This window comes from Myotis brandtii, unplaced genomic scaffold (genome assembly GCF_000412655.1).
Source record: "Myotis brandtii unplaced genomic scaffold, ASM41265v1 scaffold630, whole genome shotgun sequence".
Lineage (NCBI taxonomy): Eukaryota > Metazoa > Chordata > Mammalia > Chiroptera > Vespertilionidae > Myotis > Myotis brandtii.
In genome coordinates, this window is record NW_005370412.1 from 1,697,425 (window position 1) to 1,725,366 (window position 27,942).

Sequence of the window (27,942 nt, forward strand, 5' to 3'; positions counted from 1 at the left end):
CACCCACTGATACTGAGCGATTGGGGCCAGCACCAGCAGCAGGTGCGAGTGAGGCCAGCACTGGCAGCGGGTGCAAGCTGTGGCACCGGCAGCGGGTGCGAGCAGGGCCGTTGCCGGCAGCAGGTGCAAGAGGCGGCTGTTGGCCTTGATCGCCCCTCAGGAGCAAGGGGTGGTGGAGAAGCCCTGGGGGGTGATTGGGGCCGGCACTGGGCACCCGCAGTGGGTGCGAGCAGCGGCTCCAGTGCCCACAGCGGGTGCGAGTGGGGCCAGCACCAGCAGCAGGTACAAGCATGAGGGAGCAAAGAATTTTCAGTAACCACCAGAGGCTCACCCCGATGACAGCAACCAGTGCCCCGCCTTGATCTAGTGCCCCCACTCACCTGCTTCACCATCCTACCGCAGCTGATGCCCCCATGTTCTGCGCACGCGCCCTGGTGGTCAGCATACGTCATAGCGACTGGTTGTTTGGTTGTTCCGCTGTTCAGTCTGTTTGCATATTAAGGTTTTATATACTAGTATATAGATAGCACATCAGAAATTACAGCAACTACTGATTTTCTTATATTAGAGAATTCATTTTATAATTGAACATAATTCCAGCATAACAAACTAGATCACAATAAAAATTATTCTACATTGAAATGTTGGGTTACTCCAGTGAAGGACCAGATGTAATCCTTATTGTTTCTTAAAACACATTGCAGACCAGTAGTTTTATTGCTAGCTTTACCCAGTGGCCAAATAAGTTTCTATTGAACGACTACAAAAAATGTTTTACATAAACGTTAAAGGCACGCTTTAAAATTAAAAACCCATTGCATTTTGAAGTTATTTATTACATGTTCTTACAAGCTATTATCTTTTTAAAGTATGATACTTTGTAAAACACTGTGTAATATGAAGCAAGAATTCTCGTGATCTGTCTGCAATGTGTTAAGTATAAGACTATAGTTGCAACATTGGAAACAGGGTATTGTTAGCTTTTATGTAATCAAGTATTGCTTGTGTTTTGGTGAAATATAGTAGCTGGTGTTGTTTTTTTGCCGAGAGAACGTGGTTTTTTAACTGAAGTTAATTGCAGTCTTGGTAGTGTTATGTTCAACCAAGGTGAAAGTGACAGTAGGATCTAGAGTTTTAGAAATGGTTAAAATGTTAAACTTGAAGGGAAGGAAAAGTTTTCCTCTACAGAACCATTATTTTTTAAAAGAACATTAAAAATGTATTTCGAAGGTCTTAACTATATAAACCTCTACATTTTTTCACATTATTAAAGATTAGGAAAACCAGTTTCTAATAAACCCATTTCTTAGGGCTCCATTGTCCTGGCAGCTTTCCTGACGAATGTGCACTGTAGCTGATAAGTTAAGGGCCCACTTGAGTTTTATTGTAAATGTTTTTGAGCCATGGACCACTGGGGCCAATTCTGAGCTTGTTCCTGCCTGTTTTGGTTCTGGCCTTTATTTCCATTCTGTCAGAGAAAGTGATAATATAATTTCATAGGTACAAATCTCTGTTAACATTCAGAGCCCTGACCCAGTTCCTCCTGAAGCTAGTTAATGGTTCTGTAGTATAACGGAGGGTATATAGTATGAGGCTAATGAAGTAAAAAAATTACGGAGCCAAACTGCCAGCATTCAAATGTTGGTTCCACCACTTATTAGTTCTGTGACCTTGGACAAGTTATCTGTAAAGTGAGGGTAAATAACTACAGTACCTTTCTCATGTAGTACTTATGTGGATTATAGGAATACACACATACAGGCATCCTAGAACAGTATCTGGCACAAAATAAGTTACTATGTCACTGTTAGCTTTAATAGTATTGTTACTCAGAGTCTCCACAGTTAACACCCAGGACATACGACTTATGTAGGAGCTAAGAATCACATGTCAGTCTGGTTATAGAATGTGGCACAGGTTGTTTGCTTTTACAGAAGAAATTGGAAAACAGGGAAGGGAGAGTCAATGCTATTAGATTTGTGTTTGGAACTATAGAAGCAAGAGAGTCAGAAATCTTGTCCCTCACAGTTACTCTAGTCTTGAGATCTGTTGTGTTTCATTTATACTGAGGACTGGCAGAAAAAGCTCTGGTAAATAAGCTTAGGATTTTGCAAAGAGTCAGTTGGTTCTGTACTACATATAGTGACTTAATAAACACTTGGGTGAGTTGTATACATGGAAGGTTTTATCTAGAAGTTGGCACATAAAGTTTTATCTAGAATTAGAACAAGAATTAAAAATACAATACATGAAGCCTGTAAATATCCATCTCACCCTGCAATAAGAGTTGATCTTCCCTGTTATATTTTGTAGTTTGATGCTATGTAATCTATCAGAATTTTATTAATCCCACTTAAACAGGCAGCCATCTGGACCTTCTCTAAGCAAGACCAGAGCAGTATACAGCTAAAATGATTGATGGGCTCTAGAATTGATTAGTTGTTCTGTGAGACAAATGAACTGTTTTGGCAGAAAATACCAGAGGTCACTGCTGTGGTCAGACACAAAAGCCTGTAGAATTTTAAAGAGATTCTTTCATTATTGACTTATAAAGTTAAAAATTTTAAACAATAATGGATTTTGAAAATATTTTAGAAATACCTCTTCATTGGCTGCTCTTTAGTTCTGATTATAAAATGGAGGATATAAGTATTAAAAACAAAAATGAATGTGATTATTTTATGCTTTAATTTTATAATTTTTGGTGAAAATACGAACTGAATAAAAGTAGTATAAAAGCCTGTCACTTATATAATATTGTACTCTAAAAGAGTATGATTGGAGAAAAAGCTACAATGAATATTATTTTATTGTAAGTGACTTATAAAATGAAATGGTATAAAATTCCATGTAGTTATTTATTCAGAGCCTTATAGCAATCTCTTTGTGGGGTTTTCTTTCTGTTTTTAACAAATCTATAAGATTCTTAGGCTTCAATAGTATTTTTTTAATTGAAAATTTGGATTTTTATGCTTCCAATAAGTTAAGTCACTCTGGGATACCACTGTCCCATTAACACTACTGCCCTTAGCACCAAAAAGATTATCTTGCTTCCTTTCATCTGTTTGGCTGGTAATAGTGAAATCCTTCCCTATTTCACTGTGTTGCCCATGACCAACATTGTGTTAAGACTTTGGTGATAGGTGATAAATTGGATGACATATGTCTTGTTACATTCTGGTTATTCTTTGAGGACTACACAAGTGTGGATAGGCAAGTGGAAAACTCCCCCTTGAGAATCTGACTGCTTAGAATGAACTTGAGTTATGGATTTATTCAGCCTGTAAAACCTCAGCTGGCATAAATAATTGAGAAAGCAAAGGTTTGTCTGTGGTGCATACCTCAGGGACTCATGGCTCCCTTCCTCCTCTCTACCTCCCTTTCTTATGAAAATGATCCCAGTTGCACTCCTAGATAATAACACACCAAGCAATTAAAAGCCATGGGTGGCTGGAGAGAGGAGAAAAGGTTTAGTTAATGAGCTTTTCCTCTTCCAGTGCCCATGAGAGCCTCAGGAATGACAAGGCGATTAAAGCGAAGAGATAATTATAGATTATGTGAAAATGGGTCCCTTGAGACAAATGGGTCTTGACATAAACAGTAACTGTTGTAAAAGTCTCCTGGCTCTCATATTCACCCTTTTCTTATGCGCTTTATTTAGCTCCTGTGTCCTCAGTGTCATGGTGTCAACCAAGCATATAGGCAAATCTACCTGTTTGCAGATCAACAGCCTTTTCTGAGCAAGAGAATCACTCAACAACTGAAACTCTTCCTCTCTCCTTTCTTTTTTCTTCCCCCTTTTCCTTTTCTCTACTTTGTTCTCTCTTTTCTGTCTACCCTTTCTTCTAATATTTTTCTTCTTCTTCTATAAGTGGTACCTGTGAAATACTAAGCACTTAGACTTGTTTACATAATTTAGTGTATGTATGTGTGTGTACACATATCAAGATGTGTATACTACGGGTATGTTGTTTCTAAGTCTTTGTTATATTGTTCTACTCTCTCATCCCCTAACATATTAGAAATTCTGTTTCTTCAGGTTCAAAAATAATCCACATTCTTCTACTTTTTATTACTGCCACTATCATGCCCTTTGCATGATCATCACTACTCTTAAACAATCATCGTCTCTTGGCCAGGACACTACAGAACGGTTTGAAACTGGATTTCTCTCTTCCTGTGCTGTCTCTTCCCCGGATTTATAACTCAGATCTCATCATATCACTCTCCCGCTTAAAACCTTTTAATGATTTCCTATAGCACTTAGGATAAAATTTTAAATCCTTAGCATGTCTTACAGGGCCCTCATCATCTTCATCTAATGCCAATTTTCCCCTCTGCACCACCTCTTTGTTCACTCTACTCCAACTACATTGGCTTATTTTTATTTCCTTGAAGGTCAAATTAATCTTTGTTAGATGAATTGATTGATAGTGTTATATAAGGATATATGATACATAACCCCAGCTTACAGTATATGCTAAAAACTTTTGGTAAAATTGCTAACATTTATTGACTACTTCTTGTAAGCTAGTAACCAGAATGATCCTATGAGATGTAGGTATTATTAATACTGTACAGTGGGGCCTTGACTTACGAGTTTAATTCGTTCCGTGACGGAGCTCGTGACTCCAATTACTCGTATGTCAAATCATAAAGTGAACGAATGAGACACGTGATGCTGGGCTGATGTTGTGGCGTTCACTGTGACGTTCGCTGCGCCAACTAGCGGTGGGGTATCTGAAGCTGGCTCGTAACCCGAATTTTAGCTCGCAACTCAAAGCAAAAAATCAGCCGAGAGACGGCTCGTATCTCGAAAAACTCGTTAGTCGGGACACTCATAAGTCAAGGCCCCACTGTATCTGTATTTTATAGATGAGGAAACTGAGACTCAGAGAAGTTAGGTTACTTGCCCAAGGTCACGTGGTTGTAACTCTGCTCTTAACTGCTACAGTTGTAATCTCCAACTGATGAAATTGAATTTGACAGTTGTTATTATATTAATGTACTAAATATCTTCAGTTTAAATTTTGAATTAAATCTATTCTACTTAGTGTTTTTAAAAATGTGCTTTACTGGTAAAATTAGAGACTATAGTCTTTCATTTATCAGTGTACTGATGATGATGATGATGTTTTCTTTGGATTAATTGTTTCTATTGATTTTAGACTTACCTTAATGGTTGAGAATATAACTCAGCTCTGCAGAGCCTGTTAGTCAAGGGATTCTATAGATTTTTCTATAGATGTGGCCACTGGTTTTGCAAGAATTGATCAGAATTGAACTGTTTTTTCTTATAGGCATTAAAAGTATCAGAAATTTTCAACCAACTTTTTTAGAGTTAAGCAGATTTTAAGAGGTGAAAATTTATTTTCGGTAACTGGTGTGTTTATAAATCATGGCTAAATAACTTTTCTAGTATAATGTGTTATTTACAAGAAGTATACATTGATCTTCCTTTTGTCATTGCTTGCTTGAGAAAAATATGTTAATTACAGATTAACAATATAAATAAAATAATAAACAGAACTTTGTATTTGAGGCTTTTCGAGTTTTCTAGTCCTTTGGGTACACTGCTTATATATCGCAGTCTGAAAATAGTTATTACTTGGTGAAAGAAGATGTTGCCATGTCATGTAGCAGGAGGGCAGGAACTAACTGGTTATTTCCCATAACTGATCCTAATTGCAGATCTAGTAGCAAGCATTCTGAGTTGGAGGATTGTGATTCAGTATACCCTATATGAATTCTTTCAGTCATAGTTCACTTGTCCATTTGGCACTGTGTAGTTTGAACCTATCCTATTACTTCTTTGACTCTAAAGCACCATTGGTTTTAGAACACCATTTTTTAAAAGCCACTAATCAATTATAAGATGTCACACATTGTAAGATCTACCAGAAACATTAAAATTTAAAAAAATGTATTTTAGAATCAATGAAATCTGGCAACTTAAGAACAATTTCTAAGTGACTATTTGTTATCCAGGATTTTAAGAACAACAAAAAAACAGTTTCTTAAATGCCTTGGTCTGAATTCTAGGCTTCTTGAACATAGTTACTGCTCAAGTGTTTTGCCTCCTTCAGGACTTAGGATCAAGGTATTTCAGAAAGAATACTGTCCTATTTGCAAGTTTTACCTGGGGATCATAGTATAGGCTCTCATTTATGGTCTTTGGTAAGATTGAATGTTTTACAAAGGTGAAATTAACATCTAAAATTTGAATTAAATGTTAATTAAAAATTGGGACTTTTCATGTGCTAAATATGACAGCTATGACTACTGTTTAATCCCTGAGTTAGGAATTGACTTTATCTCTTTTGCTCCTCCCAGATAAGCCTTACACATCAGCTTCACCAAGGTTCTAATGAGGCCTCCTGAGCAAACCGTCTCCCAGCAGAGAAATACTTCAGAATGCTCTTTTCCTTAGATTGTTTCTTTTGGTCTGTGTTTAAATTGGCATCACTAACTTTTCCCCCCTTAGTTGTCTCTTTGTTTTTTTAGATGTCTGAATCAAGTAGCTCTTCAAGTCTACCTGGGAAACATTCCTTTTTCCTCTCATTAGTAGCTTATTTAGTTTAGTTTAACTTTAAGAGGGCAATTTTGTTTCCCTTTATTCCAGGTTTTAGAAGGTGAATAACTATTTTGTTCTCCTGCTAACTCATTACCTACATTAGTTTCTTACCTTGTATGCAGTGAGTGTGCCAAGGCTCTTTGGGATCTATGTTCAGCATATCCCTCTAACCTTATCTCCCAATACCCGACCATAACCAAGTGCTTGAGGTTCCCCTGAACACTTCATTTTGGTGATACTTTCCTTTCTTTTCTTCGGAATCCTTCAGTTACTCACCTGCGTTGTCATCTCATCCTTCAAAGCTAGGCTGTCATGTCAAGTCTCTTATACAGCTTTCTTTGATCATCCTTGATTAGCCTGCTCCTTGCTTTGGGCCTCTTCTGCTTTCTAAAATATTGGGTTAGAGATGTGGTACTCAAAAAACCTTCTTGCTGATGTAGTCCCTAAGATAATTTTGAAAGACTATGTTCTCTTTTACATTTTTTAAGATATCTAAAAAAATTACTTAAAAACTTAAATAATTTTCAAGGGCATAATCTCTGGCATTTTGTAAATAATGAAAATGTAAAATAAACATCATTTTTTAGATATATCCAAAGGAATCTAAGTGCTGTAATGATATCCTTTTTTAAAAAAAAAAAAATACAAGAACATGCTACCATTGAGAGAAACTGGAAAAATGGTCCAAAAGATCTATTCTTTCTTACAACTGCATGCGAATCTTCAATGGTCTCAAAATAAAGTTTAATTAAATAAAATTCTGATCTTGACTTAAAAATACATGAACAAGTTCTTTAACAGAAATTTTACATCATTTTTCTACTTCTCCCACATAATTTTATTTCAAAGTAATATATTTTGTGTAACCTTATCACACTCATAATTCTCTGCAACAAAAATATGTATATGAGTTAGTCTTTAAAAAAAATTTAAATTTTTGTTACCCCAAAGCTTTAAAGCATTAACTTTTTTTCTCATTTGAGTTACAATTATTTCTATGCAGTTGATATACAAATAAATTTTGTTAAATAATTATTAAACATAAGGTAATTTTTATTGAAAATGTGTCAGTGAGCTAAGTTTTTAAAAATACATAGTTTAACAGATGAATATTTCTATTAGAATGAGACAGGGTTTAACATCAAGTCCGCTTTTTGTTTTGTTCATTTCACTTCTTTAATCCTCTAATGTTAGTTATAGAGGGCTTCCCAACACCAAAGTTTTACCCAAATTGTCCCTTTATTTGGTACCATGGAAGACTTTATATCCTGAAGCAGTACAAACCGTTCCTAGTATGTTAAACAGTATTTTCATGCAAAAGAGTAACAAGTTTAATTAATAGTAGTTTGCTAATTCTTAGTACAGTCTTTTGGGTTTACTTCCTAGAACAGCGGTTCTCAACCTGTGGGTTGCCTGCCATGAAACTTGACTACAGTATTTGAAATATTCTTTTGATAGGGAAATGCAGTCTTTGTAGAAAGTGGTACATGGCATATCTAGGAATGGGCAAGGTTCTAGTCTTCCTGTGGTAGATGAAAGATGACCATACTTAAACACCATCCCTCTTTCTCATAAGGGTGTGCCTTTATTTTTCAAAGAGAGCCGGTGATTTTTTTCCTTCAAATATACAAATATATTTTCTGTCATTTTCGGGAAATTGGGAGTAATCTAAAGAGAGACATTCTGTCTTGTGCTAGGAATAATGTGGGGAGGGACTATATCCTTGAAAGTAGTCACAAATATAGCTCATACTCATCCATAAAGAACAGATATGATAATTTTACCTCTTATATTGAGGAAAGAGGGAGAACGATAACTGGGTAAGAATCATAAGAGAAAGGAAGATAAGTTGAGAACATGTAAAAGGGCACTAACATGTATTAAGGCTCTCCTGTATTTGGTAATGGTTGGAATCACTTGCACATGTTTCCTTTAAGTATGGATCCAGAGGGGAGTTTGCCTCTGGGAGACTATTGACAGGGAAATGTAGAGGGGAAAGAGAGAATTTGATTTGTATATTGTACATAATATTGTTAGGGGCAAGAAAGGAGATATGGAAAGATAGTGCTCCCGATGTTTCTCCATTTTGGCCACTAGGTGGTGACATTGTATTGACAGCTTGGTTGCTGGCAAGATAAGTCAGACTTGGAGTGAGGATAGAGAACTACTCAACAACTAAGCCCAAGCATTATCACTTAATTTTTTTAATATTAGTCATTCAACTTTGTATCATATTGTTGGTGATTTTATTGAATTTCTTCTTGATATTTAATTTACATTGTATACTCTACCCTGAAGTATTTTCTAAATACTTCTATGTGCCTGACATATTTAGCAATGAAAAAGTACAGACAATAAGCAGGTATTCAGATGAAAAACTGCCTCTGCCCTCTAAAAACTCTTATACCAAATCAGAATATTTGATGCACATAAGGAACATTGACAATATATTAAGCAAAATAAAAGTTTGAATATGTTTGTACTATATTTACTCTTGTACACTGTTTAAGACATAGGTGTACATGCACATTTGAGATTCAGGAAAAGAGACCACGCAGAAGGTTTTCTTATCTATGACTAGCCCTTCCATGTTATTGGGTATGAGTAACTGACATCCCAAGGGTCCTCCTTACTTTCCTTTCTGTGCCCCACCATCAACTCCCCATTATTTTCAAATTCAAAACAATTGGTAAGTAGTATATTTTATATGATGACTTAAAATGACACAGCTCTTTCTCTCACAGTTGAAGTTGCTGCCTCTTGAATTAGAGGGGTCTCTGTTACTGTACTGGAGGAAAATAGGTCCCTATTATTACCAAGTTGGTATTCTGAATACATGTTTTCATAGAAACTGTGTTTTTTGGTTGTAGCTAAATATAGCTGAAGTGGTACTATTTGCAACCTTAATTTTTAAAATCAGACTTCTCCTTTCTGGGGTTTTAGCCTCAGACTTCTCTAATTTCAGAGTAGGTAATCTAGAAAAGCATTTTTCTCTTCTACAAAATGGACATTTTCAAGAGACCATAAAAGTAGGTTTGCAGTTGTGAATATGTGAAACACAAGTGTATTCTTGGATTATTTATTAATTGTTGTGTTATTTTCCATATGAGCAACTATAAACCTACTTTTGCTCACCTCTGTTTTGCTTTTAAACATGATTTCTTCCTGCACATGTACCTCATTTTCTCCAGCTTGAGGCAGACTGTTTCTCCTCTGTACTTTTTTAGGCCTTTCTAAAGATCCAGTTATACCCTATGTTACTGGTGCATCGATAATATCATCCCAACTCTACTGTGCATATATTGAATGCAAAGCTTTTTGCTTATCCTTGTTACTTATTACCAACAGAATCTTGCCCAGTACCTTGCATGTAGTAAGTGCTCAACTGAATACATCAAATGCATAAGGAAAACTTAGATGAATAAGGCCAAAGTAGTGTATTTTAATGTAATTACCTCTGACTGAAAATATTTTTTATAGGGTATGAAGTATTTAAATTGGCTTTTAAAATAGGAGGACTCCTATGGCTAGATGCCTTAATTTCTGATGAATGGAAGCACGGTCTTGAGATTATAAAACACTAGTTTTTAGAGCTCAAATTGCATTTTTTAAGCCTGACCAGAAAATGCAGTCCACATAGGAAACAGTTTCATTTTAATATTCCAAAGGATTTATCCTTTTGAGAATCTCATTGAAGCTACCTTCCCCTCAACAACCCCCCCCCACACGCACACACAGAAACACACAACACACACATTCAGAAAAATGCACATGCATTTACATAGATAGTTCTGTATCCTGTTTTAGAGAACTCAAAGACCTCATGTTAGGAACTGCTTTTGTGTGTAGAATAGATTACAGTTGACTAGTCGAGATGTAGCTAGATATAATAGAAAAATGTACTATATATAAAATCAATTGATCTGAGTGAGTTCTAGCTCTCTTGTTCTACCTTTGGTAAATTCGATGCCATTTGGAGGATCATGTAATCTCTCCTTGTTCTTTCTGAAGTTATTGGATAAGTGTACATTAATTCTAAGTACATGTACTTAGAATGGTGTTGGGTACCTAGTATGCTTCTCAGATTTTGTTCCCAGTCTTTGTTTCTATTATCTCACGTAGGATTTCTGAATTTTGTGATGCTCTAATTATCTTTCCCTTAAGAAAATTACTTGTGTGTGTGTGTGTGTGTGTATGTGTGTGTGTATAAAATTTGAGTAACAATCAACTTGTCATTCTATTGTTCCTTAAGACAAGCAGTAAGCTGTATTCTGATCTTTTGATGCCTCTGTATAGACATTACAGTGCTTCTTATCTCACTGCTACAATGGAAAATTCTGAGACAAAGGAAGTATGTGCCTGTCAGTGTGTGAAAGTAACTGGGGGAGGAAAAGAGCACTGAGATAATCTACTGAAGTTGTTATGTTATTGTGCTGGTGTGACTTGTTAAAGCAGTGAAGCATTTCCTTACAATTATAGTTGACTAGAGGCCTGGTGCATGGATTCATGCACCGGTGGGGTCACTCAGCATGGCCTGCGCCCTCTTGCAATCTGGGACCCCTCAGGGGATGTAGTAGTGCATGAAGTGGCAGGCGACCAGGGAGGAGCCCAAGCCCAGGCAGGGCGCTGCGCTGCTCCCACTCATCCGGGCCCCGCTGCACCTGCTGCTACTGGCACTTGGTAAGCTCGCTGAGCATCATTCCCACTGTGGGAGTGCACTGACCATGAGGGGGCAGCTCCTGCGTTGAGCGTCTGCCCCTTGGTGGTCAGTGCACATCATAGTGACCTGTCGAACGGTTGACCGGTTGCTTAGGGTTTTATATATATACTAGAGGCCCAGTGCACAAAAATTTGTGCACTCGGGGGGTGTCCCTCAGCCCGACCTATGCCCTCTTGCAGTCTGGGACCCCTCGGAGGATGTCCACCTGCTGGCTTAGGCCCACTCCTTGGGGGATTGGGCCCGAGCTGGCAGTCAGACATCCCTCTGGCAGCCCGGGAGCCCTCGGGGGATGTCCACTTGCCAGCGGGGAGCAGGCCTAAGCTGCAATCGGACATCCTTAGCGCTGCTGAGGAAGCTGGAGAGGCTCCCACCACCACCTCTGTACTGGCAGCTGTCAGCCTGGCTTGTGGCTGAGCAGAGCTCCCCCTGTGGGAGCGCACAGACCACCAGGGGCCAGCTCCTGCATGAGCGTCTGCCCCCTGGTGGTCAGTGTGTGTCATAGTGACCAGTCATTCCCAGTCATTCTGCTGTTAGGGTCAGTTTGCATATTACCCTTTTATTATATAGGATAGAGGCCTGGTGCATGGGTGGGGGCCGGCTGGTTTGCCCTGAAGGGTGTCCTGGATCAGGGTGGGGGTCCCGCTGGGGTGCCTGGCCAGCCTGGGTGAGGGGCTGATGGCTGTTTGCAGGCTGGTCACACCCCCTTCAGGGTGGGGGTTCCCACTGGGGTTCCTGTCCAGCCTGGGTGAGGGGCTGATGGCTGTTTGCAGGCTGGTCACACCCCCTTCAGGGTGGGGGTTCCCACTGGGGTTCCTGTCCAGCCTGGGTGAGGGGCTGATGGCTGTTTGCAGGCTGGTCACACCCCCTTCAGGCCCTTTAGGGTGGGGGTCCTTCTGGGGTGCCTGGCCAGTCTGGGTGAGGGGCTGAGGGCCATTTTCAGGCTGACCAAGCCCCCCGGCGACGGAAGCTCCCAGCCTCTCCTTTTTTTCTTTTTTTTTCTTTTTATTCTGGGATTTATTTACCTTCTCTAATTGAAACTTTGTAGCCTTGAGAGGAGCTCAGAGCGGGCCAGGGCAGGTGGGAGGGAAGCCTCCTGCTCGCTTCAGCTCCATGGCCACAGCGGGCTGAAAGCAGGTATCTGGGGTTTATTTACCTTCTATAATTGAAACTTGGTTGCTTTGAGTGGAGCTCAGAGCCCGCTGTGGCAAGCGGGAAGCTTGGCTTCCTCCATCATTGGGGCAACCAAGCCTCCTGCTTGCTCCAGCTTCGTGGCTGCCAGCCGCCATCTTGGTTGGGTTAATTTGCATATAGTTGCTCTGATTGGCTGGTGGGCATGGCTTAAGGCATAGCAAAAGGTACAGTCAATTTGTATGTTTATCTTTTATTAGTGTAGATAGATAAGAACTTTCGTCTTTTTCAGAGGTTGGATGTATTATGTCTTATTGAAAATCCATTATTGTTCATGTAAAATCCTTTATAAAAACAGATTTTATTAATGTTTGTCAGCAGCAATCAGGTTGTATTAAAAATATGTGACTTTTTATTTTTACTCTCATTAGGGAAGAAGACAAAAACATATTTGATTACTGCAGAGAAAACAACATTGACCATATATCCAAAGTCATCAAATCAAAAAATGTGGATGTGAATATGAAAGATGAAGAGGTATGAAAAACATGCCCTGTAATTATATTCTTATGCTTTCTTGTTCTGCCCCAGTGCTTTTTTCTAAATGGCAGGCCTGTGAACTACAATTCAAAGAACAGTATGGTTAAGAGAATGTCAGAATATCTAAATGAGATGGTGTCAGCCAGTGAAGATACTTCCTGTGTATCTAGCCATCATATTTCTGTCATGGCACAGAAGCTACTATGTGAAACTTGCACTCAAATAATTCATATTTGTTTATGATAAAGGGAGAGACAGTTAACATAAGTAGGATCTATAGGAAATCTATAATAATAAAAACATAATGTGCTAATTCAGCCGGACATCCTTCTGGACGACCTTCTGGATGAAGCTGGGGCTGTGAGGGAAGCCCTGGGTCCTGGGTGCCTGCTGGCAGCTGGAGGAAAGCTTGGGTCCGGGGTGCCTGTCGGCAGCTGGAGGGAAGCCCCAGCGGGTCCTGGGTGCCTGCCGGCAGCTGGAGGAAAGCTTGGGTCCGGGGTGCCTGCTGGCAGCTGGAGGGAAGCCCCAGCCAGTCCTGGGTGCCTGCCGGCGGCCGGAGGGAAGCCTGGGTCCTGGGTGCCAGAGGGAAGCCGGTGCCAGCAGCCGGGGGAAGGAAGGCCTACTCTTGTATGAATTTCATGCATCAGGCCTCTAGTATAAAAATATTTAGCCCAGCTGGCGTGGCTCAGTGGTTGAGCGTCAACCTATGAACATAGAGGTCAGGGTTCAATTCTCAGTCGGGGCACATGCAGATTGCGTGCTCGATCCCTGGTGTGGGGTGTTTAGGAGGCGGCCAATCAATGACTCTCATTGATGTTTCTGTCTGTCTCTCTCTCTTGCTCCTTTCTAAAATCAATAAAAAAAAATATATATATATAAAGAAATATTATAAGTAGCTTTAGTGTTCTCTATCATTATATCTTAAATGGTATATTGTCCTTTACTCAATAAGTATATTTCTAGAAAACTCAGAATTTTGGTAAATCCAATCATTTAAATGTGGGCCCACTATTTAAATATATTTTGTAAAATATATTATTTCTTAAGTTTATTTGTTTTGTGAATAATACTATTTATTGAGCTTAAATTGTCCCTGAATTTTAGTTTTTAAAAAAGATGCAGACTTTAATTCACTTTTAATTATTTTTCTCATTCTTTGGTAATACAGTGAAAGCTGATTGAAATGACCAGCAGGTGGCAATTGTTAGGAAAAGGGCATGCAGTGGTCATAGATGATGTGTAGAGTAGATAAATGATCAACTTATGTATTAATTGAGAGCTCTCTGTATAGGATAGCCCTTTGTGATTATGCAAAACAGAGTTTATTCTTTATTAATTATTATTTTCCATATGAACAACTGTAAACCTACTTTTGTCCCACTCGGTATTATCTCACTTTAGGCAACATCTTTCCTGTAACATATTGTCAATGACATCTAGAACTGAAAATGTAAGGCTGTAATTCTATAGTAAAGGGGAACCAGTAATACTGTTTGTTTTCTCCTAAGTATTGAAACAAACCATCAAGAAAAATGTAGCTAGAGAAAAGTAGATGCCAGATTGTGAAATAATAAAACTAGGTCATGATTCCAGCTAAGGGTCTTTGCCTTTCAGGATCAGAATACTTTTTCTTAGGGAATCAGGCATGATTATTTCCCTTGATTTTATTGTCTTTTCTTATTTTTGTGCTCCTGAGTTAAGATTTTTTATAAAATTAATACATGTGAATAGTTCAAATTATATCAAATTATGTCTTAAAACAAAAAAGTACTCCCTTACCTGCATCCTTCTCACATTTGATTCTAGCTCCCTTGAGGCAAAAATTTTCCATTCTTTTAGTTGTTTCTTTTGCAGTTTACCTACATAATCCTATATAATAAAGGGGTAATATGCAAATTGACCCTAACAGCGGAACAACCCAGGAACGACTGGTCACTATGACACGCACTGCTCAACACAGGAGCTTGCCCCTGGTCATCAGTGTGCTCCCACAGGGCGAGCTCTGCTCAGCCATAAGCCAGGCTGACGGCTGCAAGCACAGCAGTAGTGGTGGTAGCCTCTCCCATCTCCTCGGCAGTGCTAAGGATGTCTGACTGTGGCTTAGGCCTGCTCCCCACTGCCAGGGGCTCCCGGGCTGCCAGAGGGATGCTTGACTGCCAGCTTAGGCCCGATCTCCTGGGGAGCGGGCCTAAGCCGGCAGGTGGACATCCCCCAAGGACTCCCAGGCTGCCAGAGGGATGTCTATGACTGCCAGCTTAGGCCCGGTCCCCCTGGGAGCGGGCCTAAGCCGGCAGGTGGACATCCCCCGAGGGGTCTCAGACTGAGGGACCTCCCGGAGTGTACGAATTTTTGTGCACCAGGCCTCTAGTGTAATATAATTAGTTATATTATGACTACATAAATATTGTCCATTGTTGAGCTATGGATTGTACTATATGTGTTAGCTTTTGCTGTAGCAAAAACAACCCCAAATTTCATTGGCTAACAAAAACATTTCTTTTTTTCTCTCTCTCATATTTCAAAAGGGTTTTGGGGTCACTTGAGGCTCTGCTGGGTTCTGCTAGCCTTGTTTGGGATCAGTTCATCTTGATTTTGTGTATTTTCTCATTCTGAGATCCAATCTCAATAGATAGGGGCAGAAACTAAAGGCAGAAAGACCATATCCACAAATACATTTAAAGATTTTGCTTGGATGAGGCATGTGTCACATCTACTCAGAGTCCTTTGGCCAAAACAAGTTACAAGGGCAAGTCCCAGGGCAGTAATGGTAGGAAGTCTGCTTTGATTATAGAAAAGAAAGGCGAGGGTGGGAAGAGAATGAAAAATTATATAGTTATGAAAAATACAGTCTGCATACCGGGGACAACATTTTGTTTTACTCAAGGTTAATAATTGCCTCTTTTCTTTGTTTTTATATTTTCTATGTTTCTGCCATTAATTTTTTCCTCAGATTGCCCAACAGAGGTCTTCTCTGTACAAACACATTAGGTATTCAATCCCATATATTTTTTAGCAATGTTCCTTCTGAAAACCTCTTTCCTTCTTCATCTATAATGCAGACTGGCTACTCTCCGGACCTGTTGCATAGATGTCATCCTGTCCTGGGAATTCTCTTCCCCTTTCTTCTGGATTCTTCTGTTTTCTGATCCTAGGTCTTCATCTCTTACTGTTTATTTTCCTGTTTTGATGATCTCCCTCCCTTATTCATTTCCTGGCTTTGATGCAGTATTTCCTTCAATAACTGCCTGAGAAAGTAAATGTTTTGAGATCTTCCTTGTTGAAAATGTTTCCATTAGAGTTTTGGCATATTCCAAATGCTCAAAAAAAAAAAAAAGATGAATTGCCCTGGCCGGTGGCGCAATGCACCTAAGAGTCTTGGGTTCGATTTCAGTCAAGGGCACATGCCTAGGTTGCAGGTTTGATCCCTGGCCCTGGTTGGAGTGTTTGCAGGAGGCAACCAATTGATGTGTTTCTCTCACATTTATGTTTCTGTATCTTTCTCTTCCTCCCTTTCCCTCCGCCTTCCTCCCCCACTGACTATCTCTCCCCCTTCCTCCCTCCCTCCCTCTAAAAGTCAATGGAAAAATATCCTCAGGTGAAGATTAACAAAAATAAAATAAAAGTTAGGAGGGAACAAGGAATAAAACTTTAAAAAAAGATGAATTAATGGATGATTGAAAGAATGAATAACTAGAAGCAGTATAATATAATGGTGATGAGCTGGACTACATAGGTTCAAGTCTTAGCGCTGTTACTTTCTAGCTGTATGTCCTTTCTGTGATTTAGTTTTTCTGTGATTTAGTTTCCTAATGTGTAAAATGGTAATAATAATAGCACCTGTGTCTGAGGGTTAAATGAGTTAATATATATAAAGCAGGTAAATAGTATCTGACACATAAATAGTAAGCACTCAATAAATTTTAGTTACCTTGATTATTCTTAATGAATAATATGAATAAAGAATGAGACTATAATGAAGAGATGAATGAAGAAGCCACTCACCTCTTTTTTTTTAACTTAATTTTTTAGAGCAGTTTTAGGTTTACAATAAAATCGAGAGGAAGGTACAAAGATTTCCCACGTACCTCCATACCCCACACATGTAGAGCCTCCTCCTTTATTAATATCACTCATCAGAATGGTAATTTTTCTTTTCTTTTTTTTTTCCAAGTATGAACCTACATTGAGATATCAGAACCACCCAAGTTCCTAGTTTACCTCAGGGTTGATTCTTGGTGTTGTACATTCTCTGGGTTTGGATAAATGTAAAAATAGTACTGAAAATCAGATTCACACGTGACCTTTGCAGAGATTATTGGACAGCAGTGAAAGGGATAACATAAATGTTTAGAACACAAACAGCTTACACTAATAACACCCTTTTTTGGTGAAAATAAAAGGAAAACTTGTAAATGTATTGCTTCTGTATCATTCAGTTACTTTGATATAGTAGCTTCCCAGGTTTTCCAGTTTGTTACCCATGCAGCTACCTTTACCCCAGCCTGCCAGAACATTCGATGAAGTGCTTACACATTCATAGACTGAGACGCCAAGAATTCAGTTGGGTTCTCTCATTGCTCCAAGCAGATTTCTGCCCTCTCAGCCATGACAGCACAGGCTGGGCTTTGAATACTGATGGCAAGCCCTTCTATTATTAATCAGGGATTTGTATGAATTAATTTAAGAACATGAGGGAGATGAGAGCTTAAAATGAGAATTAAACTTAACGTCCTAAATAAGATAAATGATACTGCTTAATGATATTTAAAGCTCTAGCAAATAAAACAGCAACTTGGTAAGCGTTGGTGGTGGACTAAAAGTATATAACTTCAAAGTTAAGTTGCTAACTAAATACTTTTAACCCCTTTATCAGAAAAATGGCATTTCTCTATAATAGGTTGGGGAACAATTACATTTTTGAGAGGACATCCCATTCTGTGTGTTTATCTATGTGATATATGAACTTGAGATATTTCACTACTGATTGCCTAAGATTTTTTGGGATGGTGTAGGACTGTATTTAAAGTGTTTATCCAGCAGATTCAACTCAATTTTAGTCTTGCCCTTAGATGACTAAAAATTATTACACTTAAAATTTGCTATGAGCACATAAATAAATTTAATTATAGTCATGAAATATGCTACATTTGCATTCCCACATATTTGAAATAAGCACAATTATTACATTGCCTGAAATGCATATTTGGATCTGTAACTATTATAGCACATGAACATATGTAAGTTGCCTTTTAAATAAAATATTAATATTTCATAATTAAGTTATTTTATTATGCATAAGTATAGTTCCTGATATATATCTTCTATTTATTCAGGTTGTAATTATAACTACTAGAGTAGGGCATATACTTCTAATTTGAGAAAGTTACATGGTGTTGCCTACTGATACAGTAATTAGGAGATTGTGTATATGATATATAGTGGAAAAAGTTTTGTAGTTATATTTATTCGGGAAGCTATCCTCATATCAAATGTTTAAGGTCTGAGCTTATAGCATCATGGTGCTATGTGTACTCATTTCTTATTTAAATTGTAACTTTTATTACATTTTTTAACCATTTGCAGAAATATGTGGAAATTGAGGTAGGCAATATGAAAAGAAATGTAGAAAAGTATATCTGAAAGCCTAATAATTTTTTAATGGTGATTCAGTTTGTATCATCGAGCCAAATATTTACAGTTTTTCAAAAATATATTTCTTTTAAGAGTAACGAATTATTTAAATAATTTGTAAAGTATGTGTGATGTGAGCAGAATATTTATTATCAGTCATCAGATACAAATTACATCTGCATAATTCTTGTCACGCACATTATTTCTCAGATCAGTACCATAGAGACTATACATTAAATGCATGCTTATTGATTATATTTAAGTAATATTTTAAATCTTTACATTAATTTAAATTTTTAGGATCAATGTAGCAATATACCAACACTTGAACAAAATAGATTACAGTATTTCAATGCTAGCTACCATTGGTTCCCCCAAAAGCATTCATACAATTCATTGGCTTTCCGTAGATTCTTATCTAATGCACCCCCAATATCCCCTTTATTGAGCTATTTTTTTAGTTAAATTCTTTCCTTTCTATCCTTTTGAAGGTATAATTGTTATACCATTTTCCATATATGTTTATTGATCCTTTCAAATATTTTGAGGGAAATCATCTTTCTCTTGACTCCATTTCTTTCTTTTCTCGCTTTGTTTTAAATCTGGCACATATCTAACACTTAATTATGAAACATTTTAAACATACAGAAAAGTTGAAAGAATTTTACAGTGAATGTCTATATTCCTACTACCTAGATTCTACCACTAATGTGCTTGTTTTATCAATATTTACCTATCTCGCTATTCAGCCATCAATCATATTTTGCTGCATTTTTATCAGAGTATTTTGCAGACAGTATACTTCCTTCTAAATCAGCGGTTCTCAACCTGTGGGTCGCGACCCCTTTGGGGGTCAAACGACCCTTTCACAGGGGTCGCCTAAGACCATTGGAAAACACATATATAATTACATATTGTTTTTGTGATTAATCACTATGCTTTAATTATGTTCAATTTGTAACAATGAAATTGGGGGTCACCACAACATGAGGAACTGTATTAAAGGGTCACAGCATTAGGAAGGTTGAGAACCACTGTTCTAAATGCTTCTGCATACATATCATTAATTAGAGTTCAGTATTTAGTTTTTCTTTAAAGATAACATTTATATACGATGAAATGCACAATTCTTAAGTGTACATTCCATTATTTTTGACAAATGCATGTACTTGTTTAACTGAAACTCCCATCAAGATAAGACCCTTAGTGTCACCCCAGAAAATTCCCTCATGCTCTTTCCCAGGTGGTTCTATCTCCTTATTCCTCAAAGGTAACAGCTGTTCTGATAATTGTCCTACTATAGATTGGTTCTGCTCTTCTCAAACTTTATATAAATGGAATTCTAATGTACTTTTTTTTATGAGTCTACTTTTATTTATCATAATATTTTTGGGATTCATCCATATTGTTGTATAGATCAGTACTTCCTTTATATTGCTGAGTAATATTCCATCATAGGAATATATTGTAATTTATCTGTTGTTTTATAATGGACATCTGAGCTGTTTTCATGGCAACTTATTTTTGCTGTTATTACTTATCTTACATAGGATGAAGTCATATCTCCCTTGCTTATTCCTTCACTCTTACATCACTAACATTATGGTGGTTTAGGTTGGAGTTCTCACTGTAGCAACTTATATACAGTAGCAGCAGAAAAGGGGAGAAGTTAGGCATGGGGTAGAGGACACAGAGTCATTACATGTTATTGGTACTAAAGTCAATCTCTACTACAATTGTACATTGAAATTCAGTTTTTCAAGTTGACCAGTTTGCAGTATTTCATTTGCTAATTAGACAGTACTCTATTATACCATCTTTGATACAGTGGCAAGGTGACACGTCTTATAAATTTAAACATGTTTTTGTCTACTGTATGTATGGTGTACATGCTTTGTATCTATTCTCCAAATACCATAAAAGCATCAAGACTTGTTTTATAATACAGTCTCTTCATTTAATTTGTGATATCCCAAAGAAAATGTAATTTTTTAAAAATTACGTGGTTTGAGGACAAGTAACTAAGGATATCAAAGAAGCATTTAAAATATTAAAACCCACTCAGTATTTTCCAGAAGATGTGAAAGTAATACCACTTAATAGGTTAGCTGCCACCCTGCACTTTTGAAGCACTTTAGAGTCATTCATCTGTCTGAGGTAGGACAGTATTAGTACCTTTGCTTGGTTAATAAATGAGAACTCCCTGCCACCACCCTCCCCGGGTTTTACTATATTTGAATTCCAGAATTTATCCAGCGCGCTCCAAACAGTGCTTGTGTGGTCTTCTGGTGTCCTAACAAAGGTTCCTTTTAAAAATGGCCTTCCTCCCTTATCTCCTGAATACTTCTGGGATGCTTTTTTGCAGAAGAGTTGTTAAAACTAGATACAAAGAATTGTTCTTTTTGTAGTAGCAGTAAATTGTTTTTGTGGTAGCAGTAAAAATAAATTTAACTTGAAAATTTGTAAGAGATTATATCATTCATAGAAGATAAACGTTATATATAAAAATAGGTGAAATGCTTCATAAATGTGGATAAAGTCTTTAAACAGAACTTTATTGTGCACCTAATTCATGTTTTTCTTGAGAAAAGGGAAAGAAACCATGGGTGTTGAGTTTCTGATTTTGTCATAAATGGCTATGAGGATGGTATCTCTGCAGATTATTGCTTATCTTATTATTTGAACTGATAATCTTAAATTAGAGCATGTTTATGGGAACTTATTATTTGAATAAGTGTCATCCCATTCAGACACCTGGCTGTGCTAGTCTTTGTTCATTTAAATACAAAACATTTTTAAAGCAAAAATTCCAAAGCCTGGTTATTTTATCTATGCTTATTTACAAGTATATTTGATCCGGTTCTTGTTTTTGAGCTTCTTAATACTGCATAAAAATATTAATCATTAGTAGTCTTAATGTAGATAATCTTCAACACTTCTACAAAAAGTCATTGTCAGAATTCATTCCAATTCAAGGTTAATTAGTGTACCATTAAAATAATGTGTTACCAAAATTAATTACATTGCAGGTCAAGCAATGTGTTAAAAAGCATAGTGTAAGTGTCTGAGAGCACATCATCCTCCTTAAAACATTGCTGTACAGTGCCACCCTGCTGGAAAATATATCCAGAGTGGATATCACTACTGAGGTCCAGTCATAGGTGTTCCCCCTAAAGTAAATTTTTGGCACCACATATGGGAAATTTAAAATATAACTCCCATTAACAGTAAAATGTGTTGCTTGTCTGCTTTCCATCGGAACAGCTAAGGACTTGTATTTTATTATTAATCGATGTAACCCTACTGGGTTAATTCTAAGGAGAAATTAGGAACCTAGTGGAGAGTAGAAATTATCTTGTGGTAAAAGTACTAGATATATTAATATTATGTTTTCTTACTTAACTGGTAGGTAGTTGTGGTAGGTGCCCTGTGAAAGTGTATCACACATCATTTTAACTATGTAGTAATTCTTGTTAATAGTTTAACTTAATAGCCATAAAATGTACACTTAAAGTTAGAACTAAATATGATAGAGACTTTGAAATTTTATATGATTCTTTTAATGTAAAAGCTGTAAAACAATTACATTGAACTAAAGGGTATTTTCTATATTGGTATTTGTTCTGAGAGTCTTATTAGGGTATCTAATTATTCATACGGAGAGTTTTGAAATTAGTGCCTTGCTAACAGCAGGTCATTAGAGTTACAGAAATTTTAACATAGGAAACTGTTCTCTACTTAACAGAACATTTTTTTACTTGGCTTGCAGAATTGTCTCCATTTAAAAAAATTCTCAGTGGGCTCTGAACAAAATAGTTTTACTGCTACAACAAATTTTGAGTGATTTGCCCATATGTTTTAATTTTCTGCTTCCCTTCCTGTTTGGATTTTGAGTAAGCCTATTGGAAAACATATTGACAGGTAAATAAAAATAAGTTGAGCAAAAGAAAGAAAAGGCAAAGAACAATTTGTAGAGAAGAAGTTGTCTTTATTTTTTTGTTGTTTTTTCAAGAATGGATCCTAGTTTAATTAGTTGAACTAATAGGTGCTTGAATAGGTGCTGGAAGATAAAGAGAGTAAGTGGGTTTAGAAAAGCTTTCTTGAAAGGTGCTTTTTCCTTTAAAGCCATCTTTATCCCACTTTGTCCCACTTAAATCTTTTCTAAAATGACATAAAGCAGGGATTTCAACTTAATGTGGAAACACATTCCAGTTCTTAAAAATGACAACATCACTACCACCCTCAGAGGGTAGTGTTAAGCCATACATCACTCACTGCTTCCAAGAAGCCCTTAGTTGTTGGGGTTTTGTTTATTCATTGGACCAAGTAGCTTCTTTCATTAACTAAACCAAGATTTTCTGATGGTGCAGAATAGAATTAACACATTGGTAGTAACCCTGAGTCTTTGGTAGACAACAGTTAAAGTAGTGTTTTATACTTTCTCTCCTAACAGTTAATCATCTGTTCTCTTTTACAAGTGAGTTTCACAGTCAACGTTTGAAGCTAGAGAACCAAGTAAACAATACTAGTGTTTTTGAGATATTTAAGAGTGTAAATTTGGACTATTAAGAGGAAATGCTTACTTTCAAACTGATTAAATTTTCTTAGATTTTAAGGAATAAACTAGCATATTTAGATATACTACACTTAGATTATATTTTCTGCCTACGTTTTAGTACTCATTTTTTTATCCAATAGACTTCTTTCACCAGAAGTGGTGAATGTGATAATTTAAGAAAACTATCTTACATTTATAAAGTAGTACTTTAAAATTTTCAAAGAATTATCTTGCAGCTCACTCATTCAACAAATATTACCCTTATTTTCATTCTATAGGGAGGAAATTGATCAGGCTGACATAAGTCATTGGGCTAGAAGTACAACTCAGGATTGCCCGTTGATTCCAAAAAGATTACTGCTTTTCCCACAGAGCATTTTATATCATCATTCTTAGAATAATTAACCCAGTTTTACTTATTACTTTGTCTTTCTTAAAACATATTTTTTATATGGCCTCATAGCTGTATTAACAAATTTATTTCTCTTTTTCTGTGTTTTAGGGCAGAGCTCTACTCCATTGGGCATGTGATCGAGGACATAAGGAACTAGTCACAGTCTTGCTACAATACAGAGCTGATATTAACTCTCAGGTAAGAGTGATTGATGAAGGGGGAGCTTGTTTAAAAAATCGAGGTCAAATCCACTTAACATAAAATTTATCATTAACTATTGTACAGTGTACAGTTCAGTGGCATTAGTTAATTTAACAGTGTTATAAAACCATCACTACTCTCTTATTCCACATTTTCATCACCCAAAAGGAAACCTTGTGCCCATTAAACAGTCACTACCTACATCCTGTCAGTGTATTTCTGGGCTGTTCAGTACCATTGCTCTGTTTTTCTGTTCATGTACTTATGCTGTGCTTTTTAAAGTATTATAGCTTCAAAATATGTTTTCATATCTTTTAGGATATATTCCTTCCCTACTTGTTCAGAATTTTTCCTGGTATTTTTGCTTTATTTTTCTGTGAACTGTGAAATCATCTTTCAAACCCTTGCTTCTTCCCCCAAGCAACACCACTATCACTAAGTTTTAAAAAAACAAAAGAAATAAATAATTGGTGCACTCATGTCTTTTATTTGGTTTGGATTGTTAGGGTATATTTTTAAAATTATTTTCGTTTTTCAATTACAGTTGACATTCAATATTTTATATTTGTTTCAGATGTACAGCATAGTGGTTAAAACAAGTATATAATTTATGAAGTGATCTTCCTGATAACTCTACTTCCCACCTGGCACCATAGGTGCTAATTACAATATTATTGACTATTTTCCCTATGCTATACTTTGCATCCTGTGACTATTTTGTAACTTCTTACTCCCTTTACCTTTTTCACCCATCCCCACACCTCCCTCCCATCTGGCAACCTTCAGTTTGTTCTGTTTTGTTTGTTCATTTATTTTATTCTTTAGGTTCCACTTATAAATGAAATTATATGGTATTTTGTCTTCCTCTGTCTGACTTATTTCACTTAGCACAATACCCTGTAAGGTCCATCCGTATTGTTGCAAATGGCAAGATGTCATTCTTTTTTATGGCTGAGTAATATTCCATTGTATACATGTACCACATTTTCTTTATCCAACCGTCTGTTGATAGACACTTGGGTTGCTTCCGTATCTTAGCTATTGTAAATAACGCTACAAAATGAGGATAGTGGTGCATTTACCTTTTGACTTAGTATTTTTAATTTCTTCAGAGTATTTGGAGGGAAATGTCCCCAAGTTAGGCAGAGCCTGAGGTTTTTGCTTGTGGGTTTCCTGTATTCGATTTGTTTGGGTAATATAAGGCAGACAAGCCAAAAACTACCTTATGTGGCTTTATAGAACATTCTTTACTGAATATCAATTTTAATGTAACGTAAAAGTTTCATGTAGGTTTTTAGAATGGATCAGTTAGGACTATATACCTGGCCAATGTTTTCTTTTTTTCTCTTTGTATTCACATGACCACTTTATATTGATCCTAGTTTTGATTTTCCTTTGTTATTGACAATCCTAAGTCATATGACCTAGTTTCAGTTAGGGAATGTTCTGCTTTTGTCATTTTTGGTTGCTAACATGCTTCCAAGTCATGGGGGACTTTTGGAAATTAACTCTCTGAATAGCTTTTTCCCCTTGTAATTTTGAAAATATAGATAATACAAACACAATAAATGGAAGTAAAGGTTCATCTCTCTCATGACTCAGTCTTTCTTAAACGACATTATTATTGACTGGCCTACTGGCTGCCAAAAAAGAAAATCAATTTTATTAGAAATACTTGCTTGACCACAGATCTTGGTTACTAACCACCTGAGACAGGCTGATGTTATCAACTATCTGAAGACTAATTTTTACTATTTGCCTGAAACCGAGTAATAGTTAGAGATATGTCACAGTCTTCTCTGTGTTTTCCTGTCACTTTTACCCTTCAGTATATCTCATATACTTTATTGCCCTGCAGTTTCTATATTCTGATGGAATTGGAACTTTTAATTTTATTTCTAAGAAAGATCCTTTATAGATTTCAATTTTTATCTGGCAATATTGTGAACATTGTCTTTTCCATTTCTTGGTATTGATTTTTAGTTCAACTCTGGAAGCTAAGTTCTTAACCACATTTGAGATTAAGACAGAAGTTAAATACACACACATACACCCGCAGACCTCTTGAGTAACTTTGATCTTTCAAGCCTTGGAGAAAGACTGAAGCTACTCAAAGCACATTAAAAAGTATTTGAATGTTGAAGACTTCTTGCTACGTTTTCTCAGATTTACTGTAAAGTAACATTAAGGAAATAAGCAGGATAGAGGGAGGAGTAGGAGCATTGGTCATGAGGTGTCTACACTATGCACTGGGTGTTAGGAAATTCAAAAGGAAGTTATTTTGTTTGAGTGGTACTGAAACATTTAAGTACTCTGTGATTTATAAATTACACTAGAGGCCTGGTGCACAAAAATTTGTGCACTTGGGGGGGTCCCTCAGCCTGGCCTGTGCCCTCTCGCAGTCTGGGACCCCACAGGGGATGACAACCTGCTGGCTTAGGCCTGTTCCTCTGGGGGATTGGGCCTAAGCTGGCAATCAGACATCCCTATGGCAGCCAGGCAGCCCTCGGGGGATGTCCACTTGCCAGCGGGGAGCAGACCTAAGCTGCAGTTGGACATCCTTAGCGCTGCTGAGGAGGCGGGAGAGGCTCCCACCACCACCGCTGTACTGGCAGCCATCAGCCTGGCTTGTGGCTGAGCAGAGCTCCTCCATGTGGGAGCTCACTGACCACCAGAGGGCAGCTCCTGCATTGAGTGTCTGCCCCCTGGTGGTCAGTGTGTGTCATAGTGACTAGTCATTCCCAGTCTTTCTGCTGTAAAGGTCAGTTTGCATATTACCCTTTTACTATATAGGATAGAGACCTGGTGCATGGGTGGGGGCCGGCTGGTTTGCCCTGAAGGGTGTCCCGGATCAGAGTGGGGGTCTCGCTTGGGTGCCTGGCCAGCCTGGGTGAGGGGCTGATGGCTGTTTGCAGGCTGGTCACACCCCCTTCAGGGTGGGGGTCCCCACTGGGATGCCTGTCCAGTCTGGATGAGGGGCTGAGGGCTGTTTTCAGGTTGGCCAAGCCGACAACGGAAACTCCCAGCCTCTCCTTTTTTTCTTTTTTTATTCTGGGATTTATTTACCTTCTATAATTGAAACTTTGTTGCCGCTCCAGCTCTGAGGCCAGGGCTTGCTGAAAGCAGGTATCTGGGGTTTGTTTAGCTTCTATAATTGAAACTTTGTTGCTTTTGGAGCTGTTACTTTCAGAGCTCAGAGCCGGGCCACGGCAGGCGGGGAACCTTGGCTTCCTCCATCACTGGAGCAAGCAAGCCTCCTGCTCGCTTCAGATGCGTGGCTGCCAGCCGCCATTCTTGGTTGGTTAATTTGCATATCCTGCTGATTAGCCAATGGGAAGCGTAGCGGAGGTATGGTCAATTACGATGTTTGTCTATTATTAGATTAGATAAACTTATGGTTAGTATAATGGCATAGAGCAACACAGCCTCTCTGTGAATATCTTGGTGACCATCTGTGTGTTGTAAAAGATTTCAAAACATGAGATGTTAACTAGATTTATTGTAGTGATTATTTCGTAATATATACAAATATCATTATGTTGTACACCTGAAACTAATATAATGTTATATGTCAATTATCTAATCTAATAAAAGACAAACATGCAAATTGACCGTATATTCGCTACTCCTTAAGCCACGCCCACCAGCCAATCAGAGCGACTATATGCAAATGAACCCAACCAAGATGGTGGCCGGCAGCCACGGAGCTGAAGCGAGCAGGAGGCTTGGTTGCTCCAGTGATGGAGGAAGCCAAGCTTCCCGGCCGGCTCTGAGCCAATGCAGGCAACAAAGTTTCAATTATAGAAGATAAATAAACCCCAGATACCTGCTTTCAGCCAGCCGTGGCCACGGAGCTGGAGTGAGCAGAACCCGGCTCTGAGCTCCACTGAAGGCAACAAAGTTTCAATTATAGACGGTAAATAAATCCCAGAATAAAAGAAAAAAAGGAGAGGCTGGGAGCTTCCGTCACCAGGGGGCTTGGCCAGCCTTAAAATGGCCCTCAGGCCCTCACCCAGACTGGCCAGGCACCCCAGTGGACCCCCCCCACCCTAAAGGGGGTGTGGCCAGCCTGAAAACAGCCATCAGCCCCTCACCCAGACTGGCCAAACCTCCATGGAGTGAGGGTCCCCACTGGGGGGGGGCTTGACCAGCCTGAAAACAGCCATTAGCCCCTCACCCAGGCTGGCCAGGCACCC

General features: G+C 38.0%; 1 protein-coding gene across 1 annotated transcript in view; it reads left to right on the plus strand.

The window, feature by feature from the left end:
- The window catches only part of ACBD6 (acyl-CoA binding domain containing 6), a 134,474-nt gene that overhangs the window by 49,747 nt on the left and 56,785 nt on the right, over positions 1-27,942 (plus strand). The window contains exons 5-6 of the mRNA XM_005880231.2: positions 12,854-12,959; positions 23,654-23,743. Coding sequence (XP_005880293.1) covers positions 12,854-12,959; positions 23,654-23,743 — 196 coding nt within the window. The remainder of the gene's footprint in view (positions 1-12,853; positions 12,960-23,653; positions 23,744-27,942) is intronic.